Below are 21,695 nucleotides of genomic sequence, written 5' to 3'. Positions count from 1 at the left end.
GACCTTGGGATCATGACCTGAGCTAAAGGCAGACACTCAACTGACTGAGCCACCCAGTTGCCTGTGGTTTGCATTTTTTTTTTTAATTTACTTTTTTAATGTATACTCAACACCCACCATGGGGCTTGAACTCAGGACCCTGAGATCAAGAGCCACATCCTCTACTCACTGAGCCAGCCAGGTGCCCCTAATGGTTTGCATATTAAACTAAATGTAGTATGTGCATCTTTGAAACTTTAATGAAATAGTTTTTTATGTAAATATGGTCTCTATTTTACAAACATGATCCAGATTCTCTTCCCTTCTCTAGACTGTCAGTAAAATTTACCACTCTTATGTTTTCAGCATTAAAAAATGAACACTTACAGATATTGTGGCACCTGAGAAGGTGGCACATAACTGTATCAGAATGTATGAAGGTGAGAGAGATAGTTATTACATGGTTGATGAATTTCTTTCTTCCCATCTTTTTCTAGGAATACAACTTCTGAAGTGACTGGTAATTTGAGAATGAGAAGTAGATTTGCCAAGCCTAAACCAAATCTTGAGACTTCAGGGACCAACAGGTTTGGTGTTCATCAGGAAGTTCCCAGTGTGTTTGTAAACAAAGGAGAAGTAGTAGAAAGTCAAAGAGGTAAATTATGTTCCCTTAAACAGCTACAAAATTACTTTTACAGGAGAAGTTGCATTTGCATTTCAAATGGAATATTCAGTTAAAATTATTTTAATTTAGTATTAAAGAGTTTCAAAAAGTAGAATGAGCTATAAAAGAAATACCAATAAATCCGTCAACTAGCTTCATTCATCATTATTATTTTCTATTTAGTTGACCCAAAATAACATGGGTTTGAACTGCATGGGTCCACTGTACGTGGATTTTTAAAAAAGAATTAATTAAGAGCCAAAGAGGGGACGGCGAGTGGGGAGGGAGAGCGAGAATTCCAAGCTGACTCTATGCTGAGCGTGGAACTTGATGCGGGGCTTGATATTGACCCTGAGATCATGACCCAAGCTGAAATCAAGGGTTGGACGCTTAACCAACTGAGCCACCCAGGTGCCCCTATACAATGGATTTTTTTTTTCTTTTTAACTTTTAAAATATGTTTTATTTGGAAATAATTTCAAAGTTACAGAAAACTTACAAGAATAAGAAATAGTACAAAGAACATCCAGATACCTCTTGCATATAAGCTTACACTTAATTATAAGTGGAATTTTTTTTATAAACATAGTACAGTCCTATAAATGTATTTTCTCTTCCTTATGATTTTCTTTTCTTTTTTTAAAATATTTATTTGAGAGAGAGGGAGACTGAGAGGGAGAAGCAGACTCCCCGCTGAGCAGGTAGCCCCATGCAGGGCTTGATCCCAGGACCCTGAGATCATGACCTGAGCCAAAGGCAGATGCTTAACCGACTGAGCTACTTGGGCGTCTCTTCCTTAATGATTTTCTTAATAACATTTTATTTGTTCTAGCTTACTTTATTGTAAGAATACAGTATCTAATACATGTAACTTAAAAAATATATGTTAATCTGTTTATGTCACCCGTAAGGCATCTGGTCAACAGTAGACTATTAGTAGTTAGGTTTTTTTGGGAATCGGATATGCAGAATTTCTACTGCATGGAAAGTTTGTGCCCTTAACCCCCATGTTGTTCAAGGGTTAACTGTATTTACTTAATCAATGTTTTCTTCATAGGTATTTTTTATGTGTGTCTGTGTACATGAATATTCAAGCAAACATTTTTTAGAAAGCTATACATGCATGTGGCAAAAAATAAGACATTGCCCATAAGGTATAAAATTTAATAAACTTGTTTGGTTCCTAGTCCCCTAATCTCATGTCTAGTGGTAAACTGCCATTAAGTTTTCATTGTGGACTTCCAGAAGTGTTTTATAAACATAAGCATCTAAATGTGGGGCTGTGTGTGTACATAGATACATCAATACACACACACACACACACACACGTATATAAATACATGTTACTCCTTTCAGAAAGAACAAAATTATAAGCAAACTATATCATATATACTGTTTAGCACATTTATTTATTTACTTACTTATTTTTTAAGATTGAGAGAGAGAGTACCTCGTGGAGAGGGAGAAGAAGAGAGAGTTGCAAGCCGACTCTGGGCTGAGCCTGGAGCCCCATGCAGGGCTTGATTCCATGACCCTGAGATCATGACCTGGGCTGAAACCAAGAGTTGGATGCTTAACCTACTGCATTAAATAGGCACCCCTTGTTCAGTACTTTTAAAAATAACAGTTTTACTGAAATAATTGTATACCATACAGTTAACCCATATGAAGTGTATACTTGAGTGGCATTTAGTATATTCCTCAAGTTGTGTAACCTTCACCATTAGTAGCCACTTCCCACATCCTTCAACCCTTCCCAGCCCTAGGCAACCACTGATCTACTTCGTCTCTGTAGCTTTGCCTATTTTGGACGTTTCATATAGATGGAATCGTATAATATGTGGCCTTTTGTGTCTGGTTTCTTTTAGCATGTTTTCAAGGCTCATCTATGTTGTAGCATGTGTCAAATATTTCTTTTTCTTGCCAAATATTCCATCATACTACATTTTGTTTATCCATTCAGGGCATTTAGGTTGTTTTCTGTTTTTTGGCTGTTTTAAGTAATGGTGCTAAGAACATTCATATGTAAGATTTTGTGTGGACATAAGTTTTCATTTGTCTTGGATTTACATTTACAAGTGGAATTGCTGGACTATATGGTAATTCTTTGTTTAACTTTTTGAAGAACTACCAGACTGTTTCAAAAGTGGTAGCAACATGGGACGCCTGGGTGGCTCAGTCGGTTAAGCATCTGCCTTCAGCTCAGGTCATGATCCCAGGGTCCTGGGATCGAGTCCCACATCGGGCTCCCTGCTCAGCGGGGAGCCTGCTTCTCCCTCTGCCTGCCGCTCCCCCTGCTTGTGCTCCTTCTGTCTCTCTCTGTCTCTGACAAATAAATAAATAAAATCTTTAAAAAAAAGAAGTAACATTTTGTATTTTCTTTTTTTTCTTTCTTTTTTTTTAGATTTTTGTTTGTTTTGTTTTATTTTTAAGTAATCTCTGTACCCAGTGTGGGGCTTGAACTTAAAACCCTGAAAAACCCTGAGATCAAGAGTCACATGCTCTACCAACTGAGCCATCCAGGTGGTCCAACAGTGTGTCTTTTCACCAACATTCTGTGAGGGTTTTAGTTTCTCTGTATCCTCTCTGACTCTTGTTATTAGATAGTCTAGTTAGCTTGAAGTGGTATCTCCTGATTTGGATTTGTATTTCTTTCATGACCAATGATACTGAGTATCTTTTAATGTGCTTATTTATATATTTTATTTAGAGACATGTGTTCATGTCTGTGCTCATTTTTTTTTAATTTTGTTTTATTTTTTTCTAAGTAGGCTCCACGCCCAGTGCCCAGCGTGGAGCCCAACGCCGGGCTTGAACTCACAACCCTGAGATCAAGACCTGAGCTGAGATCAAGAGTCAGATACTTAACCGACTGAGCCACCCAGGTGCCCCAATCTGTGCTCATTTTTAAATTGGGATACTTGTTTTTTTATTATTGAGTTCTTTATATAGTAGCACTCGGTTTTTAAAGATTTCATTTATTTATTTGAGAGTGAGGGAGGGAGAGAGAGCACAGAGGGAGAAGCAGACTCCCTGCTGAGCAGAGAGCCTTACATGGGACTTAATCCTAGGACCCTGAGATTATGACCTGAGCCAAAGGCAGACACTTAATGGACTGAGCCATCTAGGTGCCCCAGTAGCACTGTTTTTAAAGATTAGTATATTGAAAAAGATCTTTCTATATGATTACATACTGTTCTCTTTCGTGTTTTTAATGGCCTCACTAGATTGTGCTATACATGTTGATCCTACTCCTACTTCCTTTTCCACTTCCCCTCCCTGTTAAGGGCCCAGCCCCTTCACATGCTAGTAAGAGCGGGAAAAACAGTGTATGTAGTAGGCTGTCTAGATTGTCTTAAGCCCTACAGGTAGACGATCTGGATAGTTAGCATCATCTTTGCCGTGTTTTGGGGTTCCTGATTTCCGGGATTTCCTTTCAACCAGCAATGCTTATGATTCAGTTAGTTAATTTACTCTGAGTTCAGAAATACCCAGAAGCTATTTCAGTGTGCAGGCTGAAGTTACCTTTTTTATTTTATTAAAAATTTGTTTTTATTTGAGTGTGGTTGACACACAGTGTTACATTAGTTTCAGGTATACAGCATAGTGATTGAACAGGTTTGTACATTGTGCTGTGCTCACCACAAGCAGAGCTGCCATTTGTCACTATACAGTGCTATTACAATACCATTGACTATTCCTTATGCTCTGCCTTTTATTCCCATGACTTACTCATTCCATAACTGGAAGCCTGTACCTCCCACTCTCCTCCCACTATGTCTATCCTCCTACTCCCTCCCCTCTGGAAGCCATCAGTTTGTTCTTTGTATTTATAGGTCTGAATGTGCTCTTTGTTTGTTTATTCATTTGCTTTCTTAAGGTTCCATATATGAGTGAAATCATACGGTATTTGTCTCTCTCTGTTTGACTTACTTCACTTAACATAATACCTTCTAGGTCCATCCATGTTGTCACAAACAGCCCAATCTCAACCTTTTAATGGCATTGTCATATTCCATTGTGTGTATCACATCTTCCTTATCCATTCATGTACTGATGGACACTTAGGTTGCTTCCATATCTTGACTATTGTAAATAATGCTGCACTAAATATCAGGGTGGTACATATATCTTTTGAATTAGTGTTTTCATTTTCTTTGTGTAAATACCTAGTACTGGAATTTATTCAACCATATGGAATTTTTATTTTTAATTTTTGGAAAAACATCCCTACTATTTTCTTCAGTGGCTGAACCAATTTACATTCCTACCATTAGTGCACAAGGGTTCCTTTTTCTTTATATCCTTATTAACACTTGTTATTTCTTCTTTTTTTTTTGTATTTAGCCATTTTGGTTGTGATATCTTGTGGTTTTGATTTGCATTTCTCTGATGATTAGTTATGTTGAGCATCTTTTCATATGTCTGTTGTTCATCTGTATATCTTCTTTTGAAGAAAGTCTATGCAGGTCCTGTGCCCCTTTTTTTGTTTTTTTGTTTTTTTTTTAAATAGGCTCCATGCCCAGCATGGAGCCCAGCGCAGGGCTTGAACTCATGACCCTGAGATCAACATCTGAACTGAGATCAGCGGTCAGACATTTAACTAACTGAGCCACCCAGGCACCCCATCTGTGCCCATTTTTTAATCGTATTGTTTTGTTTTTTGGTGTTATATAAATTCTTTATATATTTTGGATACAAACTCCTTATCAGATGTATCATTTGCAAATATTTTCTCCTAATCAGTAGGTTGCCTTTTCATTTTGTGGATGTTTCCTTTGCTGTGTAAAGCTTTTTATTTTGATGTAGTCCCAGTAGTTTATTTTTGCTTTTGTTTCCCTTGCCTATGGAGACATATCTAGAAAAATGTTGCTACAGCTGACGTCAGAGAAATTATTGCCTGTGTTTTTTTCTAGGATTTTTATGGTTTGGTCTCACATTTAGATCTCTAATCCATATTGAGTTTAATCTTTGTAGATGGAGTTAGGAAGTTGTCCAGTTTCATTCTTTGGCATGTAGCTGTCCAGTTTTCCCAGCACCATTTATTGAAGAGAATGTCTTTTACCCATTGTATATTCTTGCCTCCTTTGTCCTAGATTAATTGACCATATAAGTGTGGATTTATTTCTGGACTCTATTTTCTTCCATTGATCTGTTTTTGTGCCAGTACAGTATTGTTTTGATTACTGTAGTTTTATATTAGATCTTGAAATCTGGAATTGTGATACCTCTTACCTTTGTTTTTCTTTCTCAAGATTACTTTGACTCTTCAGAGTCTTTTTGGTGGTTCCATACAAATTTTAGTATTATTTGGTCTAGTTTTATGATAAATGCTGTTGGTATTTTGAGAGCGATTTGAAGGTAACTCTTTTTATGTAGAAGTCATTTTTTTCTTCTTTGTGATATTCTTTTTAGAATACCTCCCTCCCCAACTTTGCCCAAGGTGGAACTAGCCAGACCTCATGTGTACCCACTTCTAAACTTTTTTGTATATGGGGTTGTAATTACACTGCCGTCACCATCGAGTGGACATAAAACTGTGGCAGCCACAAGTGAAATATGTGCAGTGTAGGGATTCGTTAATCATTTGCATCAAAAATCTCATTGGCCAGGACCACTCTTCTGCCATGTGAATAAGCTTGATTTTTGGATTAAGAGAAATTTGGAAGAGCCACTATATAGTGATCTGTCTTTGAAGAGAGAACATATTTCTAATATGGCAGTTTTAGCTGTACTGTTTTGGACTATATCTTAAGTGTGTTCTTTGTTTAAGAAACTGAGAAAAATGCTTCTGAAGCAACGGAATTACAAGATGAAAACCTTGGATCACTTACAACAGCAGAGAATAAGGAGCAGAGCAAATTGGCTTGTGAACATGGTATTGAAGAGACTATTTCTCAAGAAGCAAATCTAACTGAAAGGTAAAAGAGAGATTCTGGGATTTGGGTTATATTATGTTTCAACTATAGTCATTAGCTATAACTGTAAGAATTTGATTGGAAAAAGGGAGTTCTGTTGCATTAAATATAGTTTAGAAATTTGAACACCATTAAATCTTTGACTCACTTAGCTCTAAACATTACTCTGTAGTTGTCCACTTGGTTTCAGTATAGAACTTTAATACATACTCTGAAACTCGAATATATACTAATTTCTTTTTCAGAAACGATGATCAAGAAGAAGAATCTCAAAAGGTTCAGATATCGTCAGTTGCTCCAGTTGTTTCCTTTGAGACAAGGCCCCATACACTTGGTTCAGATCTGGTTCTCAGTGAGAGTTCCATCAAAGAGCCCCAGAGAAAGGACTCTAATGGAGACAGTGTGCTTGCACTTCATGTGTCAGAGGTAAAAGAATATAAAATATAACATGGGGTGGCTGGGTGTTTATTCCCTGTTTAAAAAAAATTAAGGTAGGATTTACAAAAAATAAACTTCACCTTTTTCAGTGTGTACTTCTACAAGTTGTGACAAACATATATAGTCATGTAAGCAACACATAAACAGTTCCCCCAGATTCCCCAGGGCCCTTTTTTAGTCACCCCCCCTTACCACCCCGACTACTTGGCAATCCCTGATGTTTTCTTTCCCTATAGTTTTGCCTTTGCAAGAATGTATTATGATAGAATTGTTTATTGAGTGTGTTTTTAGTCTTTGGAGCATAGATAAAACAGCCAATACGTAGCTTTGCTGTGAAAGTTTTGAAAAAGAAGTGTTTTGTACAGAGTATTTACCTCTTGCTTGCTGGCCACTGAATCTGAGAAATACTTTCACATTGCAGGTATTTTTATTACTACGTGTTCAATACTGTGTAAGGTACTGGGGGGGACAAAGTTGTAGGAAACAGTTGAGGATATGAATGGTTAAATTCTGAAGGCAAGTTGCACAAGACTCTTAATAAAGGAGTGGTCTTCAACCCAATCCAGTAAAATCAGCCTCTGGAAATAGGGTGTAGACATTTGCTTTCTGTTGTTGTTGTTAAAATGCCTCAGGTTGGGGCGCCTGGGTGACTTAGTTGTTAAGCGTCTGCCTTCAGCTCAGGTCATGATCCCAGGGTCCTGGGATCGAGTCCTGCATCAGGCTCCCTGCTCTGCGGAAAGCCTGCTTCTCCCTTTCCCACTCCCCCTGCTTGTGTTCCCTCTCTTGCTGTGTCTCTCTCTGTCAAATAAATAAATAAAAAATAAAATCTTAAAATAAATAAACAGACAAATAAATAAATAAATAAATTCCTCGGGTTATTCTGATGTGTAGCCAGGACTAAAAAAGTCCTTGATCTAGAAGAACAGGTAAATTAACCAGTTAAAGGGAGAGGAACATGTGTAAAGAATAAGTGTGAAACAGCACTTCATATTCAGGGACTAAGTAGTTATGAGTAGGATATAAATGAAGAAGTAGTTAAAGATGAGTGAGCTAGGTATCCCGGGAGCAGATCATCAAAGGAGTTTTTATGATTTGCTAGAGTTTGGGCTATATCAAAATTTACGGGATTTTCCCTAACCTCCAGCTTGTTTATTTTTACTTTTTATTTTGAAATAATTTCAAACTCGTTTGAGAGTTGCAAAGATCTTTTTTTTTTTTTTTAAGATTTTATTTATTTATTTGACAGAGAGACACAGCAAGAGAGGGAACACAGCAGGGGGAGTGGGAGACGGAGAAGCAGGCTTCCTGCTGAGCAAGGAGCCCAGTGCGGGGTTTGATCCCAGGACCCTGGGACCATGACTCGAGCCAAAGGCAGACGCTTAATGACTGAGCCACCCAGGCGCCCCTGCAAAAATCTTAAATAGAATTCTCATAGACCCTTTATATAGATTTATTAATTATTAACATTTTGCTTCATTTGCTTATTCTGTCATGTTCTCCATCTCTGTAGATAGATACTTTTTGAGAAACTGAACCATTTGAAAGTTGCAGACATGAGCCTTCACCCATACATACTCCAGCTTGAATTTGATACTAAGGATGTTTCTAATACAGAAATGATGATACTGTTGTCACAGTATTACCATACTATCTAATATGGATTTAAAAATAATATGTAATACACAGTTTCAACCAGGGCTCTCATACTGCATTTAGTTGTCATTCTCCTTATTCTCTTTTCATCTAGAGTAGTTCTTCTTTTCCCTCTTCTGTGAACTTGACATTGCAGGCTAATTCACAATCTGGATTTTTGTTCTTCTTCCCCGTTATTGATTCAGATTGAACAGTGTTTGGCACAATTACTACCTAGGTGTTGTTGTCTTCCTTTATCACCTCAGTAGGCATGTAAGTGCCTGCCAGATTTCTCCATTTAACAGCATCTTTTGCACACTGTGTTAGTAAGTTATTTTAGACCCAGCAACCTTCTACCCAGTAGTTTTTTGTTTTGTTTTGTTTTGTTTAAAGATTTTATTTATTTGATACAGAATGAGAGATTGAGAGAGTACAAGCAGGGGGAGCGGCAGGCAGAGGGAGGGGGAGAAGCAGGCTTCCCGCTGAGCAGGGAGCCCAATGCGGGGCTCGATCCCAGGACCCTGGGATCATAACCTGAGCTGAAGGCAGCTGCTTAACCGACTGAGCCACCCAGGTGCCCAATACCCAGTAGTTTTAGTATCCATTGATGATGCTTGCCTGAATCAATTACTGACATTGTTGGTTACAAAATGAAAGTTTGAAGTTTTTTTTAAATTTTTTTTTAAAGATTTTATTTATTTAACAGAGAGAGAGACAGCTAGAGAGGGAACACAAGCAGGGGGAGTGGGAGAGGGAGAAGCAGGCTTCCCGCTGAGCAGGGAGCCCGATGCGGGACTCGATCCCAGGACCCTGGGATCATGACCTGAGCCAAAGGCAGATGCTTAACGACTGAGCCACCCAGGTGCCCCTGAAAGTTTGAAGATTTTAAGCAGTAGAGAATTACAATAAGAATTGCATTTTAGAGAATACAGGGTTGGCAATTTTGTGGAAAACAGATTCAAAGGGGCTGTGTTGGAGGCAAGGATGTCACCTACTAATAGTACAAGATCTGCTGTATTGGGGTAGAGTGAAGGTTGAGGGGTTTGAATCTCCCTTTCCTGTTACTTCAAAAATAATTTCATAAAATTCACATATTTAACAGTTTAGCCAGAATTTCTTGGTGCATATATGTTTATATAAATCAAAAGTTATTGGTACAACTAAAAGTTTCAAAATGTTTAAAAAAAGTTGAGTTTTGAAATAATAATTCTTATTATATCCAGTTGTCTGGAAAATTTTTTAAAACTAAAATTTGGTCAACCCCATTTTGCATTTTAATTTTTAAAAATTTTTTTAGGGTACACCAACTAGTATGCTGGAAGTCCAACAAGAGAATGTAATCAGTTCTCAAGACTTAGCAGGTATGATAATGTGCTTCGATAAAGTACCACAGAACTGAATAGTACAGCTTTTACTTCTCTACCTCATTTGACTATGGAAAAACAAAATAGTTTTTTAGTCTGTGACAGTCTTAAATTAAAAACAAAAAAACTTGAAGTATTTTATGGAACAGTTTGTTATTCAGAATTATAAATCCCCTCTATAGTGAACCGTCTTTATCCTTTTTGAAATTACTTTTTACTTTTATGGGTGTAATTTGCTTTTTATTCATGGGGATAAGTTGTAGTGAGACTTCTTAGAAATGTAATAAATTAATGATTTTCATAGTTCAGCTTTTCATTATTAACTTTTAAACTTTGATAGTGAATCTAGTTGCTAATGTACATCAAGATGGTGAGGATGAACAAGCATTCATTTTAACTCTGGTGGAAATCCCAACCAATGCTGTAGAAGAATTTAGTGATACCACTGCACAGTTAATGCCAAACCCTTTACTGCCAGCACCCATATTGATCAAATCCGTGAATACAGAAGAAAGGAGTGACATGAGGTAATGAATGAGCTAACCTGTTTAAATTCCATTTAGTTAAATACAGTGCAATATTAGTTTCTGGTGTAAAGTATGGGGATTCAACACTTCCATATATCACCTGGGACCTAAACTGTTTTTGCTAGGAGGAAAGGTGCTTTATGAATTGAATAGTATTGACTGAATAAGCTGTTCACCAGCATTATTTGTAATTGTCCCAAAGATCTTATTTAATAATTATATGTTAAGTTAGAGAAGAAATTACTGATTTTATATATAACCTGATAAAGCTGCCATTTAAATGTATAATATAATACTTTTGTATGAAACTTGTTTGGTATCTTAAGTATTTTGAAAGCTAAAAAAATTTAGCAATTTGGATTATAAAATGTCATCTATTAAAGGTGTGTGGTTACTTTGTAAGCTTATATATTTTAAAGTCTGAAATAAATATTCATTCACAGAAGTTGCAAGAAGGATAACATTTCTGTGTGTGTGTGTGTGTGTATTTTTTTTTTTTTTTAAGTAGGCTTCCACGCCCAGCGTGGAGCCCAACATAGAGCTTGAACTCACAACCCTGAGATCAAGCAAGACCTGAGATCAAGAGTCAGACACTTAACCAACTGAGCCACCCAGGCGCCCCATTTCTGTATATTTTAATACTGCTTTTTAAATTCCTTACTATAGAATTGTTGTATTTTACAGTCATTGGTTAAGATGCTTAATTCTCTGTCAAGTAGCATTAGATGTTGAAGGCATTTATATTAGTAAGAGGCATTTTAGATTAAAATTTTAACTTTATAGACAAGGAAAACGGTATTTTTATACCTTGGATTTAATTCAGTATTACAGAATTTAAGTTGCAAGTTTTTAAGTATGAATGGATCGCAAAACTAACATTTTTGTGACCTTGGCCATGTATATATTAGTTACTTGGAAGTTTTTTTGGCAGTTTTCACTGGAATAGCTCAGCCTTTTACTTCATTAAATAGCTTCTGATTTGCTAATTTCATATGTTTGCATTTTCTATTAGTTTTCCAGTAACTTCAGTTGGTCAGGATACCATGTATTTATCTGATTCCGGAAAAGATGGTTCTGAAAAGCCTCCTCCTGCTAATTTGGATCTTATATCTAGGAAGAGATTTCACTGTATGCTTGGTGAAAGTAACCATGTTCCTCCTGCCAAAAAAAGTTTGCTCACTTCAGGAGATGATTGTCAAAATCATACCTCTGAGGTAAGATAGAATCATCAAGCAAATAAGATGGTCCTATTACAACAGATACATTTCTGTTTCTTCCTTTAGCCTCTTTATATGAAGATAGTTCTGATGCTTTTCACCACAAATAATCCAGCTAAAACCGATTTTGGATTCTCGTTTCCAATAGTTCTTTGTGAAAATTGATGGACGTTAATTAGGAAACCCATTCCTAGTTTTTTGTTATTGGCTCAAAAAAGGCCAAAAGCATCTTGTAGATCTGGATCCTGGCTGTACCCTATGACAGCTGTGGGACCTGAGTCAGGATATGTTGTTTCTGTGAGTGAGTTTTCTGTTGTGTAAAATAGTAATAGTAGTATCATCATCACTATTATCATAATACTTAAAGCTATGCATTGCTCTTGGGAGGAAAAACCAGAACCTTAAAGGCCCTCTATTTGGCCCATTTCTGTCTCTGATCTCACCTTGTGCCTCACTCTCTAACCATATTGGCCGTCTTTCAATGCACCATATTTCTTCATGTCCCAGGGCATTTTTTTTTATTATCTTTTTATGAAACATTTTCTTGCCAAACATACAAACGTCTTTATCTCAGTCATCACTACCTCAGGGAAGCCTGAAGATAGTATGCAGGTTTGATCAACAGCCACAATGTTAAAGGTTTCTTAGCACCCCCTTGTTTTTGTTTCTAATACTCATGATAATTTATCTCACTGTGTAGCTACACTGTGGAAGAGTTAATTAGTTAATTTATTTTTGGAAAAGTTGATTTAGAATCTATAGTCTCAAAGGGACAGTTGAAAACCAGTAGTCCTTTGGTGAGAGTAGACAACAGAGGCAGTGGATCCTTGTATACCTGATAGGTAGAAGATGGTATCACAGGATGGTTTTAATTTTTCTTATTATGAGTAAGGCTGAACGTCTTTTATATGCTTAGGAGTCTTTTGTATTCCTTTCTCTGTGGAATGACTTTGTATTCTTCAGCTACTTTTCAGTTGTGTTGCTGATCTTTTAAATAGAGATTTGGAGGAACTCTGTGTTATGTATGTCCATGAATGAGTTGCATATATTTTTCCCTACTTTGTCTTTTGACTCTACTTTTTGTGTTTTTTTTCTTGCAGACTTTTTGTGGTTGATTTTGGGGGGGGGGTGCGGTTAAGATTTTATTTTTAAGTAATCTTTACACCCATCGCAGGGCTTAAATTTACAGCTCCAAGGTCAAGAGTCACATGCTCTATCCACTGAGCCAACCAGGTGCCCTGATTTTTTAATATGAAAATTTTCAAGCATTTAAAAAGATACACATGGAAGTATAATGCATCCCTCTGTATCAGTCACCCAGTTTCATCAATTTATCAGCATTCCTTGCAAACATTGTTCTGTTGTGTTTGTTTATTTACTTATTTATTTAAAGATTTTACTTATTTATTTGACAGAGATAGCGCACAAGTAGGGGTAGTGGCAGGCGAGGGAGAGGGAGAAACAGGCTCCCCACTGAGCAGGGAGCCCCATGTGGGGTTCGATCCCAGGACCCCGGGATCAGGACCTGAGCCAAAGGCAGACGCTTTAACGACTGAGCCACCCAGGCGCCCCAAACATTGTTCTGTTTTAAAAGTATATTCAGTGACATAGGGAAAGGATGATAGTGCATTACTATAGCAAAACTAGGCTACCAGTTTATAATAAGCCATTTAAAAATGATAGATATAGGGGCACCTGGGTGGCTCAGATGGCTCAGCGGGAAGCCTGCTTCTCCCTCTCCCACTCCCCCTGCTTGTGTTCCCTCTCTTGCTGTGTATCTCTCTGTCAAATAAATAAATAAAAAATCTTTTTTTTTTTTAAGATTTTATTTATTTGAGAGAGAGAGAGAATGAGAGATAGAGAGCACGAGAGGGAAGAGGGTCAGAGGGAGAAGCAGACTCCCTGCTGAGCAGGGAGCCCGATGTGGGACTCGATCCGGGACTCCAGGATCATGACCTGAGCCGAAGGCAGTCGCTTAACCAACTGAGCCACCCAGGCGCCCTAAATAAAAAATCTTTAAAAAAAATGATAGATGTACATTGATGTGAGTATATAAGAACAGTATAATGTCTTTGAGCTTATTTGTGATTTTTATTTTTTAAACTTGGTTTTCAGCATTCTAACAATAAAAAAATGCTTATAAAATGTTGAAGTTATAATTGTAAATTCTAGAATGCACACATACTGCATTCACATAGACATGCAAACATTTTTTATTTTTATGTAATCCCATTTATCATTCTTTTTATGTATGGCTTCTGGGGACTGTGTTATACATTGAAAATCTACCTTGAGATTTAGTGTAAATTTTTAAGAGTTAACATTAATGATTTGTTTAGAATTTATTTTGGTGTTAGGAAGAGTGGAACCAACTTCATGTTCTCCAGGTGTCTACCTAGTTGTCCCAGCACCATTTGTTGAATAATTCATTTTTCTCCAGATTTAAAATTCCACTTACTGGATATTAAGTCCCATATGTATTTGGGTATACCTCCTGAATTTTCTTCTACTTTGAGATTCACTTATTTGTTCTGGGGCCAGTGTCCCAGTGTTTTAAATTACTGTAGTTTTTAAATACTTTGCTATCTTAAATGGAAAGTTTCTCTCTCCCCTGCACATAATTTTATTTTATTTTTTTTCAAGTTTTTCCTAGTTGGGTATATGTCCTAAAGTTTATGTTAATTTTAGAATTTGCTTGTTCAGAGCTTAAAAAAAAAACACTATTGATACTGATACTTAAATTAGGATCATATTAACTTGACCAGTTAACAGGGAAAGTTGATGTCAGCATTGTCATGTTGGATTTTTTTTAATCCAAAAACGTATGTCTTTCCATTTGATTAATTATTCTTTTATGTCTCAGTGGTATTTTCAGTTCTTCTTCATTTAAATTCTGGTCCATTTCTTACTAGGTTATCTCCTAAGAATTTTATCTTGTTTATTGCCGTTATCATTGAATTCTTTTCTATGTAGAGAGCTTACTCAATTCCCCTTATCATATACAGTAATTTTTCACTTGATTCTGTTGGGTTTTCTAAGTAAACAGTCATATCATCTGTAAATACAATTTTAATCCTTCTCATATACTTGGTATACCTTTAATTTCTTTCTCTTTTCCATATAAGCTAATAAAACTCAAAAAATATCAGAAAATAGTCCTGATAGTAGACATCTTTTTCTTATCCCTGATTTAAATGCAAATATTTCCAGTGTTTATGAAGTGGGATGCTGGTTTTGAATTGCAGTAATTATAGTTTATGGTGTTAAGAAAATGTCTTTTTTTTAAGCATGAATATTATTGGACACTTTCCCCATAAACAGAGAGATGGGGGTATGATTTTTCTCCCCAGTTCAGTTGAATTATACTAGTTCACATATTGAATTATCTTTGCATTCCTGAGACAATTCTGCTTGATTATGATGTTAGTCTTTTGATGTGTTGCTGAATTATGCTTGTACTATTATATTTGATATTTTTGTACTGGTTGTAATTGGAATTGCAGTTAATTGTAATTGGAATTGCAGTTAATATATATATATTAAAGATTTTATTTATTTATTTAATAATAAATTAAAGCCCCCACAAGCAGGGGGAGTGGGAGAGGAGAAGCAGGCTTCCTGCTGAGCAGGGAGCCCAATGCGGGGCTCGATCCCAGGACCCCGGGATCATGACCTGAGCCAAAGGCAGATGCTTAATGACTGAGCCACCCATGCGCCCCGGAATTGGAATTGATATTAATATTAGTTTATAAAAAGCATTTGAAAACTTTTCCTCTTTTGCCGTGCTCTGGAACATTTTAAGTAGCAGTAGCAATGTGTTTTTCATAAATGTTGGTAGAATTTCCATAAGACATCTTTTATGCTAGGGGTTTCTGGGAGGTACATGCTTTCTTTATTAAAAAAGAAAGAAAGAAAGAAAGATTTACTTGATAAATGGATTTTTAATTTTTTTGGTAATTTTCTTAAAACAGGTGTGTTCAAAGGAAATGATAAATGTGTCTGAGGAAACAGGTGAGTGAAATAAATTTTAATGTGATTACATTTATCTGTTTTTGATGCATCTATTCAAATTTGGAATTAGAGAAGAGTATTGCTCACTTTCTCTAAGAATCTTGCTTTTATTATTAGAAGTTTTTCTCTCCAGCTGAGATCTTGGATTTGGCACTCCTATAGCCATACGAAGCTACTTTAATCCTGTAATTAATAGAAAACCATGTGGCTACAGGATTTCCTGTAAAAGCTTAACAATTATATTTTAGGAATTAGCTGAGCTTATGATAAAAGAGTTTTTATATAGTTCCTTAAGTTTACCCAGAGATTAGAAAGTGATAACTCTCATTTTGCTAGTTGAAGATATATTTGTCGAGAAAGATTTTCTAGGTCAAACTATGTTGATAGGACTATTTTGTATCTGAATGAAAAAGTATTCTAAGATTTTTTTTTTTTAATTTTATTTATTTATTTGACAGAGACACAGTGAGAGAGGGAACACTGGCAGGGGGAATGGGAGAGGGAGAAGCAGGCTTCCTGCCGAGCAGAAAAAAGTATTCTAATCATACTTTTTTTTACCAGCTACAATGTTCTTAATAGTCCAGATGACTTACATATTAATAATTTATAATTTAGCTTACTCTTATTAGAGTAGGTTTATGATAGAATGTCATGATTTCTTTCCTTCAAATATTGCAGTTCAGTCGGATATATAAATTTCAATATGTGTTCTCTGTGCTTACGATTTCTCTTTGTTTTTTGAAGGGGAGTCTTACAAGGAACAAGGTATCTTCCCTACCTCAGGAAGCACACATACAACTCCAGAACCTCAGAAAGAGCAACTTGAACCAACTTTTCAGAGTATAGGATCTGGATCTCCTGATAAAGTAACAGATACACATATAGAAAAAAGTACATCTCAGTTACCTCAGGATGAGAGGAGTGTGTCTGATAAGGAGGAGAGAACTTGTGCTGCTTCGAAGTCTGAACAAATGGATAGCATCCCATCATCTTCAAAAACCCCATTATCCAGGTACCGTGAGATGATCTTTAACAAATGTTTCTCTCCATTTCTCTTTCTCAACGGGTAAATGTAACCTGTATGCAACGGATATAACATATATGTAAAGACTAAGTTCACTACTAAGGATGATGTTTTATAAACATCCCTTTGTCAGTAATGTAAAGGGAAGGAGTTTTATCAAAGGAAATTCAGTAGTGAACATTTTTTTAGGACTCTTCAGATAAATACACATTCCGTGTAACAAGAGCTTAACTTTAAGTGTTGAAACTAACTTTTTAGGTAGAAAATCTGCATTGGCATATGCTGGTATGATGGTATAACAGCTGCTGGTATATAATGATCAAAATAATAATGATATTTAGTAGATATGCTGATACCACTAATGTGGTATCACCTGTGCCATTTTAGCATTCACGGAAAGAAGTTGGTATTAGGAGTGTATCTTCCTGGATATTCTTGAATATCTTTACATTTGCATTTCTAGACCTGGCAGAAGACCCCTGGGATTTTTGTCTTTAATATGTTCAAAGAATAGTTTGGAGTCTGATGAACCTACTCAGGTTTATAATAAGAAACGTCTAAAACCTCTTATACCTATACCAAGAAAGAATTTGAAAAGATCAAATCCACTCACTGAAAGCCAGAAAAAAATCCAAGAGTCCTCTGATCAGCTTCCATCTCCAAGGGTTGTTGATACTCCTTCTGAGAGTATTGGCAGTTCAGCAACTCAGGTACGTGATAACTGTTATATTTTATTGTTTGTATAGAATGGGTTAGAAATCAGACTCAACTAGAAAAAACAAGGCAATTGGTATTTTCATTTGGATGTTAGAAATTACTTCAGAGCATCTCTTGTCTATCTTCTCCCCATCATACCTCACTATGAGAGAAGAAGATAAGGTGTTGAATTAGGAAGTCACAGCTCCTTTAGTACAGAGCCATTTAAGCTAGCCATACATGGACACTTAATTGCCATTCCTTTAGTGCAAAGGACTTTCTGACCTATGGAAGCAAAACAAAGCTGGACTGATGTTTTATTTGCTTTTGGGAAAATGTCCTGACACCCATAAGAATTCAAGGAATGGTAAAATTAGAATTTGTTTGCATGTTTCATTTCTCTGCATGCTGTAGATGTTCATATGGCAAGTCCTGGGATGGAAAAATACATGAACTTGTATCAAAAACTTTGGAAGAGCATTGGGGTTGGTTACTTAGGATTTCAACACAGAAAAGGCTGGTGACCTATTGGATAGTGTGAGTCTCAAAAGGAGTACTTTTGTAAAAACTGTCTTTAAAATTTTTTAAAATACTTTATATTTCCTAGAATTATTTTCTGGAACCAGTATTTTATGACTCTTTACTATTGCCAAATTATTGTGGAAAACAGTTGTTACAATTACCAGCAATGTAACTAGGCCAGTTAAGTCACATTCTTGCCAGCTTTAGATATTAACTCTTCAAAATAATTTTTTTCTTTAATATAATAGTAGAGGGTAGAAATGTAATTTCATCTGTTTAATTTGCATTTCTTTCATTATTAGTGGCTTGGTTTTTTTCCCATACATTTACTAGATTTTTTTTCTCTTTTTTTTCTTTTTTGTTTCTATAGTTTGCTGATTTATAGCTTTTGGGATCTAGGTGGTTTTCTTACCAACTTATGTGAGATCCTTATGTAAGAAAGCCACATACCTTTTAGCTCTTACTGCAAGTAATTTTTTCAAATTCATTTACTTTTTTAAATTTTGTAGGGTTTTTATTTTAATATACACATAAGCTTTAAATGTTTAGTCAAATCAATTTTTTCTTTACAATTTCTTAAATTTTATGATTAGGAGGTTTTTCTCCATAGGTATAAAACGTTTAGTAAGCAGTTTTAAAACTAACTTTGTTTAGGGGTGCCTGGGTGGCTCAGTTGGTTAAGTCTGCTTCTCCTCCCCGCCCTCCTGCTTGTGCTCATTCTTACTCATTCTCTCTCTCTAATAAATAAATGAAATCTTAAAAAAAAATAAAGATTTTATTTATTTGAGAAAGGGAAACAGTGTGAATGTGGCACGGGGAGGGGCAGAGGGAGAGAGAGAATCCTAAGCAGACTGTTCTAAGCACAGAGCCCGACTCCGGCTGGATCTCACCACCCTGAGACCACGACTTGAGCCGAAATGAAGGGTCTGACACTCCACCATCTGAGACACCCAGGTGCCCCTCTCTTTTTTTTTTTAATTAAATTTAAATTAAACTTTTTATTATGGGATAATTGTTGATTCACATGCAGTTGTAAAAAACAATACAGAGAGATCCTATGTACCCTACATCCAGTTTTCCCCACTGTTAACATTTTAACAAAACTGTGGTACAAAATCACAACCAGAATATTGACATTGCCACAGTCAAGATACAGAAGAATTCTATCACCACAGTGATCCTGTGTGTGGTCTTTTATAGACACACTCACTTACATCAACACCCCCACACTCTCCTTAACTTCTGGCAACCTGTTCTACACCATTAAATTTGTCATTCTGAGAATGTTATGTCAGTGGAATATTGTATACAGTTGTGTAAATGGAATCATACATTTAGAATTCACTTTTTTTCCACTCAGCATAGTTCCCTAGAAAGTCATCCAGATGGTTTTATGTATTTATTCCTTTTTATTATTGAATAGTATTCAATAGTATGTTACTAGTCATGTTTATCCTTTCACCAATTGAAGGGCATATGGGTTATTTTCAGTTTTTGGCTGTTAGGAATAAAGCTGCTGTGAACATTCATATCTAAGTTCTTGTGTGAACATAAATTCATTTTTTAAAATTTTTTTATTGTTATGTTAATCACCATACATTACATCTTTAGTTTTTGATGTAGTGTTCATAAATTCATTTTTCAGGAATAAGTGCCCAAGAGTGCCCTCATTATTTTTAATGACTATATCATATCCCACTGTTTTGATGTACAATAGAACAATAATGGTCTCACACTGGTAGGCATTTAGGTTATTCCTAATGATTTGCTGTTTCAAATAATATGGTAATAGCTAACTTACAAATGAGTGCTTTTGCACATTTAGCTATAGGTTGAATTCTTAGAAATAGAATTGTTGGATCAAAAGGAATGATTATTCTTTTGAGAGATATTGCTTGTGATTGTCTTCCATAGGGAATGTATCAGTTTCTATTCTTAGCAGCAGTATAGGAGGACCTTTTTCCTCACACTAGCATGTAATCAATTTTTTTCACTTTTGGAATTCTTCATAGATTTAATGAGCATATGAGTGAGGTTGAGTACTTCTTCATGTCTTTGAATCATTTATGCTTTCTCTGTGAAACATCTGTTCATGTTTCTTTTTTTAAGATTTTATTTATTTATTTGAGAGAGAGAGAGAGAGTGAGCAAGCACAAGCAGGGGGAGCCGCAGAGGGAGAGGGAGAAGCAGGCTGCTCGAGGAGCAGGGAGCCTGATGCGGGGCTTGATCCCAGGACCTTGGGATCATGACCTGAGCTGAAGACAGATGCTTAACCCACTAAGCCATCCAGGCACCCCATGTTTGATTTTTTTAAAAAATTGCATCATTAGTATTTTTCATATTAATTTGTAGAGGCTCTTACATTAAAGAAAACCCTGGGGCGCCTGGGTGGCTCAGTCATTAAGCGTCTGCCTTCGGCTCAGGTCATGATCTCAGGGTCCTGAGATTGAGCCCCGCATCGGGCTCCCTGCTCTGTGGGAAGCCTGCTTCTACCTCTCCCACTCCCCCTGCTTGTGTTCCTGCTCTTGCTGTGTCTCTCTCTGTCAAATAAATAAATAAAATCTTTAAAAAAAAAGAAAAGAAAACCCTCTGGGGTGCCTGGGTGGCTCAGTTGTTAAGCATCTGCCTTCGGATCAGGTCATGATCCTGGGGTCCTGGGATCGAGCCCTGTGTTGGGCTCCCAGCTCCGTGGGAAGCCTGCTTCTCCCTCTCCCACTCCCCCTGCTTGTGTTCCTGCTCTCGCCATCTCTCTCTGTCAAATAAATAAATAAAAATCTTAAAGAAAAAAGAAAACCCTTTGTGATAAAGGTGTTACATATATACATATATATTTTTTTAACCTATATGTCATTTGTCTTTTGATTTTGTGTATAGTAGTTTTTGCCATGCGGACATTTTAAAAATTTTTACATAGGTGAATTCATCAGTCTTTTATGACTTCTGCCTTTCAGGTCATTTAAAAAGATACTCCCTCTCCTCCAGTCCAGGATTTAATATTAAAGTGTTTTCCCATGGTATTTTAGAGTAGATTTTTTTTAAGACTTGATTTATTTATTTGGGAGAGAGAGCATGAGCAGGGGGTTGGGGGGGAGGAGGTTGGGCAGGAAGGGGCCTGACGTAGGGCTCAATCTCAGGACCCTGAGATTATGACCTGAGCTGAATGCAGATGCTTAAGAGACCGAGCCACCCGGGTACCCCTAGGGTAGATTTTTAAAAAAATGTTTTTACATTTAAATCGTTTGATTCATCTAGAATTTATTTTGGTTTGACTTCTTTTTTTTCCTGAGATGGTTATATAGTTGTCCAACATCATTTATTAAATAATCCAACTTTTCTCATACTAAATTTTGCAGTATATGTGTTGGGGATGTTTCTAGTCTTCTTTTTCATTGATATATGTCTGTTCCAATGACAATACCATGTTGTCTTAATTTTTTATAAATTTCTAAGTATGCTAACTTTTGATAGGATTGCTTTAAATATTTTTTTTTAAGATTTTATTTAGGGCGCCTGGGTGGCTTAGTTGTTAAGTGTCTGCCTTCGGCTCAGGTCATGGTCCCAGGTCCTGGGATTGAGACCCGCATCAGGCTCCCTGCTCCGTGGGAAGCCTGCTTCTCCCTCTCCCACTCCCCCTGCTTGTGTTCCCTTTCTCTCGCTGTGTCTCTCTCTGTCAAATAAATAAAATCTTAAAAAAAAACTTATT

The 21,695-nt window shown here is 36.4% G+C and overlaps 1 protein-coding gene and 1 long non-coding RNA gene across 3 annotated transcripts in view; one reads left to right on the top strand and one right to left on the bottom strand.

The window, feature by feature from the left end:
* LOC141374880 (uncharacterized) overlaps nucleotides 1-21,695 on the bottom strand; it is a 64,991-nt gene that overhangs the window by 33,555 nt on the left and 9,741 nt on the right. Inside the window, exon 2 of the long non-coding RNA XR_012382049.1 lies at nucleotides 16,657-16,827. This is a non-coding gene — a long non-coding RNA (uncharacterized lncRNA). The remainder of the gene's footprint in view (nucleotides 1-16,656; nucleotides 16,828-21,695) is intronic.
* The window catches only part of BDP1 (BDP1 general transcription factor IIIB subunit), a 90,841-nt gene that overhangs the window by 65,805 nt on the left and 3,341 nt on the right, over nucleotides 1-21,695 (top strand). For both annotated transcript variants that reach the window (XM_073905371.1, XM_025892865.2), the window contains exons 32-40: nucleotides 477-634; nucleotides 6,417-6,564; nucleotides 6,807-6,987; nucleotides 9,929-9,992; nucleotides 10,336-10,522; nucleotides 11,535-11,736; nucleotides 15,711-15,750; nucleotides 16,495-16,762; nucleotides 17,238-17,484. In XM_073905371.1, the coding sequence (XP_073761472.1) occupies nucleotides 477-634; nucleotides 6,417-6,564; nucleotides 6,807-6,987; nucleotides 9,929-9,992; nucleotides 10,336-10,522; nucleotides 11,535-11,736; nucleotides 15,711-15,750; nucleotides 16,495-16,762; nucleotides 17,238-17,484 (1,495 nt within the window). The remainder of the gene's footprint in view (nucleotides 1-476; nucleotides 635-6,416; nucleotides 6,565-6,806; nucleotides 6,988-9,928; nucleotides 9,993-10,335; nucleotides 10,523-11,534; nucleotides 11,737-15,710; nucleotides 15,751-16,494; nucleotides 16,763-17,237; nucleotides 17,485-21,695) is intronic.

This window comes from Callorhinus ursinus, unplaced genomic scaffold, assembly GCF_003265705.2.
Source record: "Callorhinus ursinus isolate GAN/ISIS: 27379988/994484 unplaced genomic scaffold, GSC_fseal_2.0 scaffold23, whole genome shotgun sequence".
Classification (NCBI taxonomy): domain Eukaryota; kingdom Metazoa; phylum Chordata; class Mammalia; order Carnivora; family Otariidae; genus Callorhinus; species Callorhinus ursinus.
Note: the sequence above shows the minus strand (reverse complement) of the source record. Positions and strands in the feature narration are given on the sequence as shown.